Source organism: Sabethes cyaneus, chromosome 1 (genome assembly GCF_943734655.1).
Source record: "Sabethes cyaneus chromosome 1, idSabCyanKW18_F2, whole genome shotgun sequence".
Taxonomy (NCBI): Eukaryota; Metazoa; Arthropoda; class Insecta; order Diptera; family Culicidae; genus Sabethes; species Sabethes cyaneus.
Genome location: NC_071353.1, coordinates 39,992,691 through 40,012,146, shown reverse-complemented (window position 1 = coordinate 40,012,146; position 19,456 = coordinate 39,992,691). Strand labels below are relative to the sequence as shown.

General features: G+C 38.8%; 1 protein-coding gene across 1 annotated transcript in view; it reads right to left on the bottom strand.

Moving 5' to 3' along the window:
* LOC128745603 (hemicentin-1) overlaps nt 1-19,456 on the bottom strand; it is a 149,410-nt gene that overhangs the window by 90,597 nt on the left and 39,357 nt on the right. Inside the window, exons 6-9 of the mRNA XM_053842681.1 lie at nt 7,678-7,890; nt 7,442-7,611; nt 7,219-7,354; nt 5,802-5,938 (exon numbers count right to left, since the gene is read on the bottom strand). Of these exons, the coding sequence (XP_053698656.1) occupies nt 5,802-5,938; nt 7,219-7,354; nt 7,442-7,611; nt 7,678-7,890 (656 nt within the window). The remainder of the gene's footprint in view (nt 1-5,801; nt 5,939-7,218; nt 7,355-7,441; nt 7,612-7,677; nt 7,891-19,456) is intronic.

Genomic DNA, 19,456 nt, shown 5'->3' with positions numbered 1-19,456 from the left:
TAGTAAAGTCAATATTTTCGCAATGTTGGTTATAGGCGATCATCATTTGATTTAAAGGCCCGAATTTAGCATAGTTTGTGCGACAGTGACTTATGCTAAATATATTTCGGTTCCGCAATTGACGGTTCGGTACATAAAAGCTGAGTTTAGATAAGATTTCTATAGAATCTATACGGTGTGAAACAATATCGTTTACAAATGACACTTTGGTGAACTCACGTCGCTGTTTTAGTGTCTGTATATTTATAAGCAAGCAGCGGGCTTCATAAGAGGGAAGAGGAAAGCTTGTCCAATTTAGTTTACGCAAAGCAAACAGCACGAATTGTTTTTGTACTGATTCGTTCCTGGTGTATTAATAAAAATGGTGACCAGACTATGCTACAGTATTCTAATATTGACCTCACATATGCAAGATATAGTGTTTTTATTGTGTATGGGTCACGGAAGTCGTAGCTAAATCTTTTTATAAATCCTAGCATACTGTTAGTTCTGTTGATAATTGTGTTATAATGTTCAATAAATGTTAGTTCTGAGTCTAATATTCTCTTAAATCTCTGATTTTTTCACACTTTTCAACCGAATTATTTCCCAGAGAAATTGTAATGTTTGGCATGTTTCTTTTTGTACTAAAGGCTATTGATCTACATTTATGAGTGTTAAGTTGAAGAAGACTTTTGTTACACCAAATATAGAAAACCTGTATTTCGAGCTGGAATACTCTGACGTCCTCCTCGTTTGTTATTTCTAAAAAGAGCTTCATATCATCGGCATATATTAATACCCTAACATTTCTCAGCAAGAAAGAGATATCGTTCACAAATAAAATAAACAAAAGAGGGCCTAAATGTGAACCTTGGGGAACTCCAGAGGTTACTTCTAGAGGGTTTGACTTTTTCCCTTCAAATTTGACTATTTGCTGACGATTAGTCAGATAGGATACGATCCATTTAAGCAGATCTGATTGGACTCCTATTTTTTGTAATTTGAATAATAGCATGGGTATATCAACGCGATCAAATGCTTTGCTGAAATCAGTATATAATGCTTCTACATAGCTCCCATTGCATTCCATTGCATTCAGCGAATAACTAACGAATTCAATTAGATTTGTATTAATAGAGCGGCCCTTAAAAACCCATGTTGCATATTAGATGTTCTATTTTTGACTTGATTGAACAACGATTCATTAATGATTGCTTCAAAAAGTTTGGGAATACAAGAAATAATGCAATACCACGATAGTTACTTATATCAGATTTTTTACCGCTTTTAAAAATTGGAATGAGGTATAAGGTTTTCCATGCCCTAGGGAAATTGCCGGATTCTAGTGACATGTTAAAAAGCCAATACAATGGAGCTGTAAGTTCTAATGCTAACTTTTTAAAAAACACGGGAGGAATACCGTCGGGTCCGCAGCCCTTGGAGGCATCCAACTTAGTTAAACCTTCTAAAATAACATGTGCTTCGATTTTTTTGATAGTGATATCAGTTGTAAATTCTGGGAGGAAATCGAAATATCTGTAATCCCGATCTGTTTCCGAAAAAGCAGTAAAAGTTCCTTGAAAAAAAGTTGAAAATAGATTGCAAATTTCATCTGGGTTATCATCAACCGTTTCGTTGAGATACATTTCTGTCCGATAATTGTTCGATTTCAATTTAGTTTTTACATAAATAAAGAAACTTTTTGGATGACGTTTTAATTCACTTTCGGTTTTGGAATTATATTGCTCGAATGCAGTATCAATGGCTACATTTAATTGGTTACAAATATCTAAGTAAAAGGCCAGATTTGCGTTACTGCCATTATTCTTGTACCTTTTATGGGCTTTTTGTTTGCGATTTTTCAAGTTTTTAATTTGTTGGTTAAACCAAATAGGATATTTTGAATAGCCATGTCTCCTTACTTTCTTTAGGGGGACATGCTCATTTATAATTTCATTTAATAATTTGTAAAAGATTTCTACAGAGGTTTCGATACCTTCATCACAATTGAGAAGGGTTTGCCAATCTAATGTGCTAAGGCAATATTTAATGATATCATAATTTGCCAAATGAAACTGGTGGACATCTTCATATACGCAATCAAAGGGTCTCTTATTTTCATGTACAAATATAGAAAATTCAATGGCTGTATGGAATGCTTCGTTTTTCCATAGTGGAGTCAATGAGGCGGTTACACAAAAGTCTTCATGCATGTTTGTTAACAATAAATATGAAAAGCAATTTTGCTGATTCTTCACATGATTGATTTGATTAAGTCCTAAACTAGAAGTTTTGTCAAAAATAAACTGTAGCGTTTCATTTTCGCCTACAATTGGAAGTAAGATGTCCTCATTTTCAGTGTCTGGAATGAAACCGGCATTGCGTTGATTGAAATCACCGTATATATGAATTTTCCCTTCCGGGGGAAATTTGGAAAAAAATTGTTCAGCAGCCTTGAAAAAATTTTCATAAGCAGATTTACTTGCGTTATTTGGAGAGAAGTATACTGAGCAAAAAACGTGTGTTTCACCCGCTACCAGTACTTTTACCCATATATACTCAAATTCTTTGAATTTCGTGGTAATAATAATGTCGGAATCAAGTTTAGTTGAGACAGCAATTAAAACACCACCATCGGACTTCTTTTCAGAAACCTGAAAGTTTCGGTCACTAAATGATTTGGAACGATCATTTTTGAATGAAGTATATCGTTCGGTACGACCATGGATGAGTTAAATGATTTGGTAGGATCATTGTTGAATGATGTATATGGTTCGGTACGACCATAGATGAACTAAATGATTTGGTAGGATCATTGTTAGATGATGTATATGGTTCGGTACGACCAAAGATGAGTTAAATGATTTGGTATGATCATTGTTGAACGATGTATATGGTTCGGTACGACCATAAATTAACTAAATGATTTGGAACGATCATTTTTGAATGATGTATATGGTTCGGTACGACCATGGATAAGTTAAATGATTTAGTACGATCATTGTTTAATGATATATATGTTCGGTACAACCATAGATGAACTAAATGATTTGCTACGATCATTGTTGAAAAAGATATGAGAAGAAGTAAAAGAAGTAAAAGAAGTAAAAGAAAAAGATATGGACAGGTAAGACCATAGACGGATCAAACTGCTTGATACGAACAGAGACAAATAAAATAGTTTTATATGATCATTGTCGAAAAGATGGCTTTACTTAGTATGAATCAAGTACCAAATTATATGCAGAAGTTGTTATACAGGTTTGAGATATTGATTTATTTGGATTTTTGGCAGTTAAAATGGTTGATCCCATGAGGTCAATGGAAACTGTTTGTTAAAAAGAGCGACTCAGAAAACGAGTCTCATGATATGTTATGAAAGTTAAGTGAAATGAACAAGAAGTAGAGGTAGTTCGGCTGGAAAACTCGATAGTAACGTCTCGAAAAAAATCACCAGGCTGAGAATCCTACGGGTCCAGAAGGACACAACAAAGCGGGTGATATTCAATGCTGAAAGAATCGGAAACTTGTGTTACCTCTCGAAGAAAAGTCAATGATATGGAGGGGGATGTGCTAGGATATCCATCTGTTTTCACCAGGTAACTTAACCAGGTACCAGTAAATAGTGTTCTTAATGGTGTTGATTGTTGAATTGCTAAGTGTCTTTTACAATGGTTTCGCTCATATCTCACCGACCGAGAGGTGGCCGTCGGAGATAATCGGTCCAATAGCTATTCAGCTTCGTCAGGTATACCTCATGGAAGCCACCTAGGCTTTATTTCTACGACGTTAATTTGGCCATTAAAGGTCCACAACTCCTATATGTTAAGACCATCTTTTCGAGATCGACCAACGACTGTCACTTTCTTCGAAATCAATTCGAGGGTTTTACCACCTGGTGCGACGTGAACCCGCAGAAGTCCTCAGCCATCACATTTTCCCGAAAGAAAGTTCCAATCCTGTTTCGTTATGAGTTGAAAATTTCAGAACAATCCGAGTACTGTTTTTTGCCTACAGGGTAGAATTGACTAGCCCGCGCTATTGGGACAGATTAACATAAATGTTCAACTACGAGCGCTGCTGAACAATACAACGTTGAAATCGCACTAATTACAGCATGAACGGTGCTATTGGCGGTTTGCAGCGGACCTTCAATCAGGTGTCGTCGTTACTTGACTTTTATCTATCACGACGGCTCAGTAATTCATGATAAGCATGGTGAAACCCTCTTTCGGACTATCGCTCTAATTAATTCATACAGTGCGACGAGTTTTTGTCAGTGTGTAAATAGCTAACAGCCGTCGCTCTCGCACTCGCGTGTAGAATCCAGGGGGTACGACGAAGAAGAAAAGAAAAAGTAGAGCAAAATCTGTATCCCAGCGTGCCGTTAGCTCTCACGGGCAGTTGGCTACTCACGAGGCAAACAACTAAGGCTTTGCAGAAATTCGCTACGGTGCTGTGCATTCGTGAGTGTGTAGGTAACAGAATGTCTGCACACAACAACGACGGCTGTTTGTCGTATGCTTGCCTCAGTGGCGTGAGCGTTGGGTGCTCTGCTTCTGTGTTGTGTGTGTGACAAGAAAAGCACCTTTAGCAGGGCGACAAGGGTACCCGGGTTCCTAAAATTAATATTGTCATCACTTTAGCAATTTTTAATCGATTTTTACGGAACAGGTGCCATTTGATATGTGAATTTATCTAGTTTTGACACACTAAATCATTTTCCCTTTAAAGTATATACGTTTCCCGGAAATTCGGAATCCTGACGGAAAAGCGTCCGCAATCTCAATTTGAAGACTTTTGATAACCACATCGCTAATATTCTTTCAGTATAAAAATTTACCACCTAATACTGGACACTGCTTGGGATTAACAGATTCACGGAAACTTTTTATCATTTTGTTACTGTCAGTAAAGTAAATGATATAGAGCAACCACGTGTTTTTGCCTTGACCTTGAAATGAGGTCAGGCATATATAATTAATATTTTTTGACACGGTAGTTCTTTTACAATTGAGTAAGGGACGGTAAAAGAAAGTAATGAAATTTTAGAGTGAGGAGAAAGAGCAGAACGTATCGTATCAAAATATATGCAGGTCTGTGATTAGCTCATTTTTAATTAAAGACGTCCAAAAAACACTGACAGTTATTATTACTTATCCTGTAAGGTCTACATCATTTTTATCACAGCAAAATTCACTAAAATGGTCCACACTTTTTTGCCTTTTAATATTTTATGTTGCAATTTCATTCACTTTGATTTCAGAAAAAGGTAACCAACCCATCCCGTCTCTGATAAAGTAATTGATATGACCACAGTCGATGATTTGTTTAAAAAAATCAACAAGTATTTGTATAAAAATTTCAAACGTTTGACAATATTTTCTTACAAAGCCATTCCGCGAGGTTCCGCGAGGAGCACCGGAATAACTCCAGAACTATGTGACACACGGCCAAGATCTGTAGAAATTATGTAAATAGAAAAGATTTTCGGGAAAATTGCAAAATTTGGTTGAAAAATATTAAAAGATAAAAGAACTACGGCCATTTTAGTGCATTTTTCGGAGAAAAAAAAATGATAAAGACCTTAGAGGAGTACAAATCGGTTCGGTGGTTCAAAAGCTATGATTTTTTTTTAAAAAAAAAGAAAGGTTGGAAAAAGCGACGATTTTCGGAACTATCCCAACTCAGAAGGGGGCACCCTTAGCAGCCGAATAAGTACACAAAATTAGAACAAAATCAGAGCACTTTTAAATTTTGACATGTCCTTTTTCCATGAAACTGCTGCTACATACACGCGGAATGAAAACGATACTTACATTTTTATACCAGGCAAAAGAAGTGACCGGTGGCCGCGCATCCGCCCGGCACTTGAGTGTGACATTTTCCCCTTCGGAACGGGTGATGACTCGAGCCGGATCCTCGTTGGCCAGATGGACCGATACGACCGGTTCGTCTGTTTCGATGTCGTCGTTGGCAGCAGCAATGGTTACAGAGCGCGCGCGTCGGGAAAGAAAGGAAGCAATAATTAATATAAAATACAGCTTTGGTGCATTAGAGAGGAAATTATAAAATTTAATTTATCGTGCCATATCCGGCAGAATCCGGAGTCGAGGCCGTGTTGAAACTGGCCTTACGCCGGACAACGCTTGTCGGCCGGTTGCGCGAATATGGTTTCGCTGTGCTGTTGGCCGGAGGGCGGAATGCTTAATGGATGCCGCTTTCTGTTGCAGCCAAAAGGGGCTGCTAATTTTTACTACCCGCTGGCTGCTGCTAGTGCTTTATTACTGTAAAATTGGTCTCCTAGTGCTAGGGCGAAACGTAGTGGGTTTGGCCGTCAGCTTCACAGCACGAATTGCTGCTGAGGGACATCGGAAGGACTATTAAGTGTGACAAATTTAGTTTTAAATTTTCATAATTCGAACCCGTCTAGAGCAGTTTACAACGACCCGGCCGGCGCGAGGTAAACTGACAGTGCTGCCACTTCCGCGAGCCAGCACGGTTGCGCTTAACATTGCAACTGTAATAACAATTCCAGTTTGACTTGCAGCATTTTAGTGTCCATCTGCAGGATGCACTTTACACCGCAACCATTATTACTCATTTCTCCGTTCCGGAGCGATGGGCAGTACAACTTGTCCCATTAAACAAATGAATTTTGTGCACTAGTTCTAGATGATAAATTATAAGTACTTTAGTGTTTTCTGCTACTGCAGAGGATGCCAACGAGACTGGAAGACCAGCGCAGGGGGGCTGGACTGGACCGGAGATACAACATAAATAGTAGTCGCATTGCCAAGGCCACGAAATGAATATCAGGAGATTTCCACTGCAGACACAGCATCCAGATCAGCTGCACTCTTTACAGGACGGATAAATGACGTTCAAAATATGTTGACAGCGCAGTGCAGGGCCAGAGTTGCAATAATGATTTGATATTTATGGCACGCTTTGAAAGTTGCAATATGACAACATTTTTCTCGCAACAAAGTAGTAGTAAAGTGGACTAGCGCAATAAAAAAATTTCAATTACACATTCTTTGTTGAAAAAGTTGCAAGCTTTTCCGGCTCCACGCATTTAGAAGCAGAAAGGATGCGTTGTCTGGCGTCCAAAAAATGTTGGTTTAATAAATTTGAGACTATCAGTTTGTATGACAGGCATTTAACGTAGAATTTTCCCCGGTAATTATTCGAAAACTAAAACTTATAGTGACTTTAATCTGTTCAAAAACTTACAGGCAACACTAATTATCCGCTTATCCTCAATTGCACCGCCTGAGAACCATGGATTGGACGCCCGGCACGAAAGCTCGCCACCATCATTTTCGGCCGTCACCCGGAGTGTCAGTATGCTGGAGGTAAGATTTGCATCCTGAATCGAGCACAGAAAGGTATTAAAGCAGTTCTTCCCATTAAACCAGTTTACTGTCATTGAAAAGTTAGCAACACTAAAACTTACATTACTATCGCTATGTACAGTGATGTCGGCACTTCGCAACGGTTCTCCATCCAGCAGCCAGACGACTTTGGCCGCCGGGAAGGATCCCCATGCTTCGCACCTGATTGGTACGGGACGGCCGGCAGTGAGTAGCTCGTTGGGGGTAACGATTTTCACCCGCAGTGGCTTTACTGTTGGGAGTGGAAAGGAATGATAAAGATTTCAAGATTTCAGTAGTTTTCTACGCCATAACTTACAGTGTACTTGGATGGAGACATCCTTCGAAACCGGCGGTACCAGCTTGGAGCCAGCTGCCTTGCATACGAACTTGGCTCCGTACAGATCCCGAGAAACGGTTCCTATGAACAGTTGATTAACTATTGCAGATGCGCCATCGACTGCGGACGGATGACTGGTGCCAGATATCTCCACGCCATCGTGCCACCACGAAACCCGCGGCGGAGGTCGACCTGCAAAAACACATCAAACAGGAGACAGTTATCCGTCAGCAACAACAGCGTACGAAAACAATTTGAATAAATGATTAATTTGAATTTTATGCTCTTAATTCAAAACACGTCCCAACGTGAGGCACGGGGGGAAGCATTCTGAACAAAACTCCTGCAGCCGTTTCACATATACGCCAACCACCCCGTCTAACCAAATTCTGTGGAATGAAATTTAATTTCGCTCATATATCATTCATGATCTTTTGCCATTCAGCGCTCTGAAGAGAGACGATGAAAAAATACTACCTCAGGACAAGCTTATCTATCTCGTTCGACAATTTCTCGTCACTTTATCCCCGTTCGTCAGTTGCGTCGTACTACACGTTATACCCAGGTTAAAAAAATCACAATTTCCGACGAGAACGAAAGGACTAGTCGGATGGATGTCGGAGGGAGAAAAATCTTTCAATAATAAAAAGCCCGTAAGAGCTCTTTTCAACCATGAATATAAAGTGATTTCTTCACCTTCGTTCAATTTTTGTTTTGCAACTTTCACAGAAGAAATGACGGACTATCCTCATCACTTTCTACCCGGATTGACCGACCGTCGTCGGTCGTCGTCATCGCTTTCAATCAAGACGAAGACACGACCCACCCCAACCGAGCAGAACCGTAGTAATCAGTGACATTATTTTCCATCAGCGGATGCCTGCTGCTGCTGCCCCTTGGTGGGAATTTCATTTACCCACTTTCTCGAAACCCAGGCCACGATATTCTTAATAAATAATAAGTCGACGTGGAAACAGACAGCAAACTTTCATATCTACATACAAAAACACACACACACACCCAGTCAAGTTCGGCACCACGTGGCGTTGATGAAAATGACATTTCTGCTTTGGTTTAGATATGCCCTCAGCATGAACGTAATAATAATCTTTGTCGTCAGTAACGTGTGTGACAATTCCCCGTCATTGTCGGCAGGTGAAGTTTTCCAACAAATGAATACCATCCGTAATGTGATGAGTGGTTGCTACTTCCGGGAGGAGCCGTTTTACTCCACTTCATTCAAACTTCATGAATAATTCTACCGAAACGAGGGTGACTTTCGATGGTGGGTGACAGATTTTTGGTGCTGGTACTGGTCCTGCCGCTAGGATAGCGTGGTCACACAAGGCGGCACTTTGCAGTTGACGAAAATTGCGGAAACAGTTTAGCATAGTGGTTCGTTTCGGCAGCCATAAATGACAGTGAGAAATTGTGTCTTTTGTAGATGAGTCCTCTATACTTTTTCGGTACCTAACAACTAAAAATTTGGGCTAGGGTGTGGTAATTGTCTCATTTGTTGAGAAATTAGTTATTTTTACTTTAATCAATTGGAGAATGTCTACTTCATTGTCGTGCTGTTACACCAAAGACAATTGCGTACCGCATTAAGCATCATTGACCTTTAAAGAGCAGGATTCTATGGCCACAAATGATTAAATGATTTATGGTTTCACGCTTTAACGCTTCTCTGGTAAGAGGTTGGTTGTTTGGTATTTATATACACAAGAAGTAAAACCTTTGAATGACAACTTGAATGTAGAAATTAGCCTGAAAACGTCATTAATTGCTAAAAACAGATATGCAATACCGCATGATTGGCCAATCAACAGGTGTATGTGTAAGTTGAGGATTAAAGGCCGTTTCTTTAACGTTAGCGTTATCAAGCAGCATCGAGAACAATGAGGACACTTTGTACGATCAGCTTGAGCGTGAATATGACAACTGCCCAAGATATGACTACAAAAACATCATCGGAGACCTCTACGCTCAGGTTGGCCAGGATGAGGAATTCAAACCGGTGATTCAGTTCAGAAAAGTTCACACTCGCTTACGAACGAAAACTGCAATCCACTCGCCACCTCCAAAAATATACCCATACGAAGTACCTAATTCCGGCATAACCTCCCATATTGGTACACTTGGTGATCACCGTAACAGACTGAATCGCAAATCAACCACTTTTTAATTGATGAAAGGCACTTCTCAGATAACATCGACGTTTGAACGTTGACGCTAACATCGATTCTCGTAGTTGTGTAGGTTTCGCAAGGTGTAACCTTGCGCCTATCTTCTAAAAACTCTCCTACTCTACTTTTCCTCAACCCCTACCGGAGCCACCGTTAGGTATTACTTCGCGAGAGAGGACGTGTCTGTGCACTCCGCCGTTTGTCATTACACGATTAGATTCAAGCAACCCCACCTGTCATGCCCTAACTACCGCACTCGGCATCTAGGCCCAGTATTGCCTAGCTCCCAACTCCGCCCTTTAGCTGACCCTAACTAAGCTATGTCAGCACTGCACAGTAGTCCAAAAGAGCGAAAAGTGGTACTTTTTTCCTAGTGTGTTTTGTTTTCATTTTATCATTTATGGTCGTATCCCCCTTAATATCCCCCTTAATGTAAAACTGTCGAAAGTTAGTCATCGCTTACTATAACGAAAATACATGAATAGCTTTTTACCTTTGTTATAGTACATAACAAAGGTTTAGAAATTGGTCGAAAAACACGAAATTGATCCGAGGCCCGGAGGCCCGAATTACATATACCAATCGATGGAGCTCGCCGAACTGAGCAATGTCTGTGTGTGTGTGTGTATGTGTATATGTGTTTGTGTGTGCAGCTCAGTTTCTATCGCCTGTTTCCCGAAGGTGGTTGAATCGATTTGACCGCTTTTACTCTTGTTTGAAAGGTACTATTGCCTAGTATATTATTATTGAATTGCTTTGCGGTCCGACGTTTCGTTAAAAAGTTATAAGCAAAAATGTGAAAACTACGTTACACGCGTTTCTCCGGAACTACGCAACCAATTTTAACGATCTTAGTACCAAACGAAAGCTCTTGCTATTACTAAACTTTTTATCAAGTTTTATTGCAAACGGACAAGCAGTTTAAAAGTTAGCCCTAAAAAAACCTGTTTTGACTAGGTACAAATGATCGCCTGTTTCTCCGAGTTGGCTGAACCGATTTATACGCTATTATTCTCATTTGAAAGGTAATATAACCAGATAGATCACTATTTCACTACAAAAACTATTTTTATGCCAATGTAAGAACCGATAACTCAATATTTAGTGAACGGGACATAACACTAATAGTTCTTACAAACGGATACCCCACCATAAAATTTACAGTGGAAAAAGAAGTGGATGGAAAATTACCTTTCTTGGACCTGTTAATAACCAAAAAAACAGGACTACACTCTGAAATTCGGAATTTATAGAAAACCAACATCCACAGATCGATACATCACATCTGATTCCAATCATTTTGGCGCCCAAAAACAAGCGGCCTTCCATTCCATGGCACACCGTCTTGTCCATATCCCTATGGAAGAAGAAGACTTCATAGCAGAAAAAGAAAATATATATAAAGCTGCCAAAATTAATGGATACGACAAACAGTTTGTCGACAGAATCATCCGGGTACATGAACGCAAGAAACATAAACAAAATGTAACCACACTACAGCCAGAGAGGGAGAACATCGAAAGAATCAGCATACCGTTTTATCCCAAAGTCACAAACCCGATTAAAAATATTTTAAAACGACATGGCTATCACGCAGTTTACAAAAGTAATACTACCATACGTGATTCACTGTGCAACGCGAAGGATAAGGTTCCTACCAAAGATAGGTCAGGAATCTACCAAATCAACTGTAAAGACTGCCCGTCAATATACATTGGCCAAACTCGTCGTAAAATCCAAGCCAGGATAAAGGAGCATAGGAATGCAACAGAGAACAAACGCATAAACGACTCCAGTGTGGCGATGCATGCCATTAGTCTTCAACATCAAATAGACTGGGACAGTGCAAAAATGTTAAAAAATGTGAGAAAATCGTCACACTTAAATGCCTAGGAGTCTATGCAAATATCTACAGCTGAGCAACCGCTAATGAATGAGGACGATGCTCCAATAATATCGCCGCTCTTCAGTTTGACTAAGTTAAGGATGTAAATGCTCCATCTCTTCAAGATAATCAGTTGGACATCACCCTGTTGATGGAAAACATATTTCCCGAAACCGGTCGGTTTAAAAGGTAAACTATCCGTTTGTAAGAACTATTAGTGTTATGTTCCGTTCACTAAATATTGAGATCACTATTGATTTGTTTTTTGATTGGACGTTTAATTCAAAAGTTATGAGCAATCGCATACAACACATTAAAATTTAGAATAATTTTCGACGATTTCATCTTAGATAATTTTCCTAGTTTAAATTAGTTTGCATTCAAATTAGAGGTTTTAATGCTGCAAATATATCTACAAATTTTCAGAAGAATTGGTTTTGCCGGTCAAAAGATATTAACCCTTGAACACTCGCGCCAACTTTTGTAACACGGTTGCTCGCGGGAGACAATAGCCCAACACCAAAAAAACGTGCGCATTAGAGTTTTGACTGGGAAAATCTGGTTTTAGGTTTATCGAACCTTTGGAAGAGAAGAGGAAACTAATTTTTAAAGAATTTCCCAGGAAAATGCTCTATAGCTCTGCACTCGATAGAGATAGAAATGTCATTTTTTTAGCAAAGTTGTTTGCCTTTATATTTTCTATAATTTTGTTGAAGAGACCACGTGTCTATCTACTAACACAAAAGAATGGACGGGTATCGAGCCTATAGCGAACGTGAAACACATAAAACCTATGCTTGCCGTACCCTCTTTTGGGTGGTTGGGGACAAGCGAAACCCTTACAAGTTTATAGTACTTCACTTGAGCTTCAAGATGAAGCACTGATTTCGAAATCCGCTTGCCCCATTTTACCCCATAGGCTCGTGAAGCTATCGAAATTTAAAGCTTGAATATTTGATAACTTAGGATGTAAAAGTCCCAGAGATTTGTGGTTTTCTGAAAAAACGTGTAATTTGAGTGCTTCGATAATTTCCTAGAACAATGTGTTCTTGTAAAATGCAACTAACAAAAGCTAAGAATGAAAAACTAATTTTTAAATAAATTTGAAAGAATATGCCCTATAGTTCAACACTGGATAAAGATAGAAATTTTATTTCTTTAGCAAAGTTGCTTGTTTTTACATTATTTACAAATTTGCCGAAGAAACTATGTCCATATTTCGTAACCCAAAAAAGTTATTTTGTTATTTTCATAATAGTAAGCGATGACTAACTTTTGACAGTTTTACATTAAGGGAGATATTCATACGAACAAAAGTGCTGAAGACCATAAATGATAAATTGAAAGCAAAAAATGCTAGGAAAAAAGTTCCACTTTTCGCCTTTTTGGACCACTGTGCACTGTCGTTGCTCCCGCTCTAGCCGTTGCAACTAGGCTATTATATCCCTCACCGTCCTATCAACAGCACTCCACGCGCACAGTCCTGCACAGATCCTCTGCACGATGTTATCGGCGTTAACGTCTACTCCAACGACCTCAAGCGTCTAACGTCGAGGTGTTATCAAAACGCGTACAATGAAACATCACGTGCTCCGGCGTTTCCTCGGCTACCGTACACATGTGGCAGATGAGTGAACCTACCCTCCAACATCTGTGTAGGTACTTCTTGAAACACCCATGACCTGACAAAAATTCTGTGAGGTAAAATTTTAGTTCGCCATATCCAAAATGAGATATTTTGGATCAGCTTATGGATCCATCTGCCGGGCTCGGCATTGTCCCATTGCCTCTGCCACCTACTTATAGAGTCCGGCCTAACTCTATCCAGAATGCCTCTGACGTTCCTCTGCCTATGACACTCAACATCATCGCTTAGAATTATGGAAGCATACTAAAGATGGTCGGGTAGCGGAAAATTCGCCCGAAACCCGTACCCGTACCCGCCGGGTTCGGGTCGGGTTCGGGTATTAAAAAAAATACTTTCGGGTTCGGGTAGGGTACGGGTTCGGGTTGGGTACGGTTTCGGGTCGGGTACGGATACTTAATTTCTGTTTTTGAAACCGGGTACGGGTCGGGTCAGGTATCTCTATTGACCACAAATAACATTAAAGATGGTTGGGTACCTGGGCCTGTACCCGTACCCGACGGGTTTTGGTCGGGTTCGGGTGTCAAAAATAATGAATTCGCGGGTTCGGGTAGGGTGCAGGTTTTTAAATTTTTTTTAAACCCGTACGGGTCGGGTTCGAGTATTCAAATTTTCATACTCGACCATCTCTACAGCATACCCAAAAAACACCCATGCAGGTACTACCCGCATGTAACCCACAGCCCCATCTGTCTGAACACCTTGTTCAGAAATACCTGATTACGCTTACTGCCCAGCACTGACATACAAGCTGGTACACTGTACCTTAGCACCGACATGGCAACGCTGGACATCAGACATCTCTTACTGCTGGACCTATAGCCAATCGGCATAATTTTGGACAGCGCAGTAACCGCCGTTGACGCCTTACCACAAGTACAATCCACATGACTGGTAAAGCACACCTTATATTCTGCCATGACACCCAAGTTCTTCACATTACGTTAAGAAACAATCACTTGTCCCTCAACCGTGACCTTGGCCTCTAGGGACGCCTTACAGTTACTGATCATTACAGCTTCCGTCTTATGGTATGCCAATCGTAGATTCACGCCAGCCATCCATCTCTCGATCATGCTTATAGCGTATGATACTAGCATTTCCACTTTCTCGAGGAACTCGCCTACCACTGTTAGGACGACATGGTCGACGAAGCCGGTGATCTCGACCCCATTGGGCAACTTGAGTCTCCAGAGCGTTCCAGAGTGTTGAACCGAAAATCGAGCCTTGTGGAACACTCGCGGTTAGTTTGTACTTCTCTGAACCGTCAGCAGTGTCGTACACTAGCGTCCGGTTCTCAAAGTAGCTCCTAAGTAAGCTGCATAGCTGGCCCGGTACCCTCATCTTGTACAGTGCCAGGGCGGTTGCTCCCCAACTAACGCTGTTAAAGGCGTTTTTGACGTCAATCGTGACCATGGCATATCTATGGTAATATCTGTTACCCCTGTCTTTTCCCTCATTGGCTTTTCCGCCCTCGTCATGACTGACTTGATGGCATCGACAGTGGACTTCTCTCTACGGAATCCATACTGCGTCTTTGCCAGGCCGGTGTCGTTCCCCATAACGGGCGTTAGCCTGTTCAGGGTTACCCACTCTAACAACTTCCGTAGCGTATCAAGCAGGCCAATAGTCCTATACGATAAGGGTCTGCTCCTGGTATTCACAATGGGCTCCTCATTCGTTACCGGATTGAGGGCGTGATCGGAGGCCACATCACTAGAGCGTGTTGCAGGAATAGCCCTTCCACAATGAGCTCTTGTGGGCAGGTTTCCGGCGAAGTCGATGCACCAGTCATCTTTTTATCGCCACCTGGTACCCAAGTAACACTTGCAACATGTTTTTACCTTTGTTAGGGTAAGAACCCCACAATTCGCCCCCACCCCAGAATTCGCCCTCCCATTGGTATTCCCGTGATTTAACTCAATATATAGTTGAAATATAAGTTGTTAGTTTAATTTATATTCATTTTAACTCAGTTTTCAGTTATTTGAATAGAATTCGTTGTGTTGTTTTATGTATTTTAATGATTTAATGTGGTTTGAAAAATAGGTAATGTATTTAAGACGCGATTTTTCCATTTTCAAGAACGAGCACGAAAAATAAAATTGAGGAAAAGTAATGGAAAATCGTATCTCTTTGCACTTTTTTCGCATCAATTTGGTTATATCTGTTTCAAATTTCATAATTGTGCTTTTATTTTGATATTTTATCGCAATTCTACTGAAAATAGAACATAAATGCACTGGGCGAAAACTGGGTTATTGTAAATCATATGAGTTCCAAAATTCGCCCGGGTCGAATCTGTATATACTTAGCCGAACTTACTGCGTGAACCAGTTTTCGCCCTCATCTATCAAATATAAGCAAATATGCCACACATAAGCAAATGCAAGTCACAATCGATTAGTTTGTTCGCTGATTTATGTTTATCAAAATGGTGAGTAAAAGTATAGAATAAATAATATTTTGATGCAGAAAGCACATCATATCTTCATTTGAATTCATCTAACAAAAGAATTACCTGCTAAACATGGGCTAATGGGGTTTCTACCAAACGAACTGTTGAATTAGCAATAATCGACATCGAAATTGATAATAAGATTAAAACCGCACGAATTAATAAGACGCGCATAATATTCTCAAAAATCACAATTTTTCTTGTCATGAGAATAAATCTGACTATTGGAAAATCACACGAAAAATCCGTCTACTATTTTAAAGCATCTAAGCGCAATAAAATTGTTGTCATGAATAAAACTTTGAAAAGTATTTAATGTGCAATGCAGACAACAAAGAAATAATCGTGTTGATAAAATAGAATATTTCGATAATATCATGAAAATTCTAATAGCTTAGCATTACAAACCCGGTCTAACCAAAAATGCTAGTTAACAATTCCAAGTTATGTCAAAAAATATCCTAGTTGAGTAGGTAAGATGAGTATGCTTACCAGTTACCAGGAATATTTAATACTGTAAACCGACATACCCATTTACAGACAGTGATTTACTAAACAATTTTTTTTCTTCATCTTTTTATTGACTATATTAAGCAGTTAAGCTTAGTTATTTCTTGGGGAAGAGGTTAGGTTGTGGACTCGAGTCTCACCTTCGATTAGTCAATATATAGCCGAATATCAAGATTTTCCAGTTCAACTAATTTTTTATTGTTCACAGTAAACATTTACTCTTTCCCAAAAAATTACTAAACAATGATATAAGTAATCATTAAGTTTATTTAAACTATTAAAATAAACATTGTACCATTCTGTAGGCACTGAATTGTATTTATTCGCCCACATATCAATAGTGAAAATGAATTCAACAAAGGACCAGAAAAAGCACTATTCATTTTAAATATCTTTGACGAGTGTCAAAAGCCTTATTTTACTGCAATGAAAATAAACATTTAGTAAAAACCCACCTTCTCTGTGTTTTTTAGTTTTACTGAATCAGGTATCAGGAGGTGATGATGATCAGTTTATTTCAATTTAGATTAACATTTAACGAATTCCTGATACAAATTGATTGCCATATTAAGCACTGGATAGACATAATCTTAAAGTTAAATAATAGTAACAACAATTCTAACAAAATAATTGAGGTTATTTGGGAAATTTGCAACAAATAACAAGTGGGCGAAATCTGGGTCACATGGGGGACGAATTTTGGATCGCTATGGGCGAAATGTGGTACTAGAGGTTCCTGCACAAAATTGGCTTTTTTGCTATCAAATTTCAATTTTCGCGATTCCTAATAGCCAAAATAGATAGAATATTAATATATAGTCCTACTTGTCTGAGTTCAGGGCTGATTTTATAATAATATGGCGATTTATTCATTTTACAGCATAAAAACCTGATAAAAGGGGCGAATTCTGGGGTCGTTACCCTATACTATATAACAAAGGTTTAGAAATTGGTCGAAAAACGCGAAATAGAACCAAGGCCCGGAGGGCCAAGTGTCTTATACCAATCGATAGGGTTCGACGAATTGAGCAATGTCTGTATGTGTGTGTGTGTGTGTATGTATGTGTGTGCAGCTCATTTTCTATCGCCTGTTTCTCGAAGATGGCTGAACCAATTCATCCGCTATTACTTTTGTTTGAACGGTATTTATGCCTAGTATATCACCAATTCAGTTGTTTCATGGTACGATGTTTCATTTAAAAGTTATAGGCAAAAATGTGAAAACAACGTGACACGGTTTTTTCCGGAACTACACAACCAATTTGAATGATCTTAGTACCAAATGAAAGTTATTGCTATCGCTAAACTTTCTACCAGGTTTCATCAAAAACAAATATGCAGTTTAAAAGTTACGCTTAAAAAACCAGTTTTGACAAGGTCCAAATGATCGCCTGTTTCTCAGAGATGTCCAAACCAATTTATGCGTTATTAGTTTCATTTGAAGGGTAATATAGCCGGATAGATCACTATTGAATTGTTTTTTGATTGGATGTTTAGTTTGAAAGTTATGAGCAACCGTATTCACCACACCAAAATTAACTATAATTTATAAAGATTTTAACCAAGTTAATTTGCCTAATTTCAATTATTTTAATGTCAAACGAGAGGTTTTGGCACTACGAATATATATGCAAAATTTCATAAGAATTGGTTTTTCCGGTCAAAAGATATTAACCCTCGAACACTCGCGCTAACTTTTGTAACACAGTTACTCGCGCGCACAATAGCCCAAAATCAAAGAAAACGTGCGCACTAGAGTTTTGACTAAGAAAACTTGGTTTTAAGTTTATCAAACCTTTGGAAGAGTTTTTTGAAATTGAATGTTCTATCGTCTGGTAGAATTTAAATTTTGACTAATTCCCCTAAAAGTAAAATAAAAAAATTATTTTTCTTCAGTTTCAATATAACACATTGATGTTATTTGTTATTTATTTATTAACACATTGATGTGTTCTGCAATGTTTTAGAGCATATTATTACAAGAAATTTTGCTGAAGACAGTAACCTTCTGTCTCTTCAGCGAAGATAGAGAAATCTTATTTATTGTAAAATGCATTTGTAAAATCAGTTTTTCTATTTCATTTTATTAATTATTTGACTACCGACAGACGGATACATTTTAAACATTTTACATTTGCTGATAGTTTTGCTGCATACAGACACCATTTTTCTATATGAAGAAACGAGAGAAAATGCCAGTTGAGGCCAATTGCGGTATACCTTACATACTGTTTGCTTCGTTCCTGTGATTTTTTGTCGGTTTATGCTGATGTTTCCCTAACAATTTAAAGTATTAATGCATCGAATAATTCTGACGTTTTGCTCATAACAAGTTTATTGAAGAATATACGTTAGTTAAACAATGATTTGTAACTATATAACAATATGGCATTCAAAAACCTCCACATGTTGTACAAAATACAACAGCGTGAGTAACCGAAGGTCAATAAAAATTGATGAAATTTATTCACGAAAACTTTATTGATGTGAATAGAATGGCATTACAGGAAATTATGCATAGTTCAAAAACCTATAAGCTAGACTTCTACTACGCAATATATATGTGAAAGAATAATATTTCTTCTTACAACTTACATTTACTTGCACTTATCCACATTCGTAACAACTTACTCAGCAATTTCACGAGAAAAGGAACTATCAAAATTTATAAGTACTTCTATTTTGTTCAAATTTTGTAAACTTATTCAATTTTCAAAAATTTTATGTAAACCAACGCACAATGCAACGTTAACCGTTATGTGTACGGGAAATTTAACACCCATAAGTGTTCGGATGGGTACCCGGGTACCCACCGAAATGAAATGCTTCTAACTTTATCAATTGTTGACCGATTTTGGATCTTGAACCGTCAAAAGATTGGAAAATTTGTCTATTTTTAGAGCATGAGACTTACCAAGCCTGGGACCACGTCTGGTTCCCGTAAATCCGGATCTCCGGGACCATGTTCCGGATCCAAAACAAATGTGTACAATTGTCAATAAAACCACACAATATTGGTATCAAAATTCATGAAATCACTCCAGGAGTTGATGTTTATCCATTTTGAGTCCATT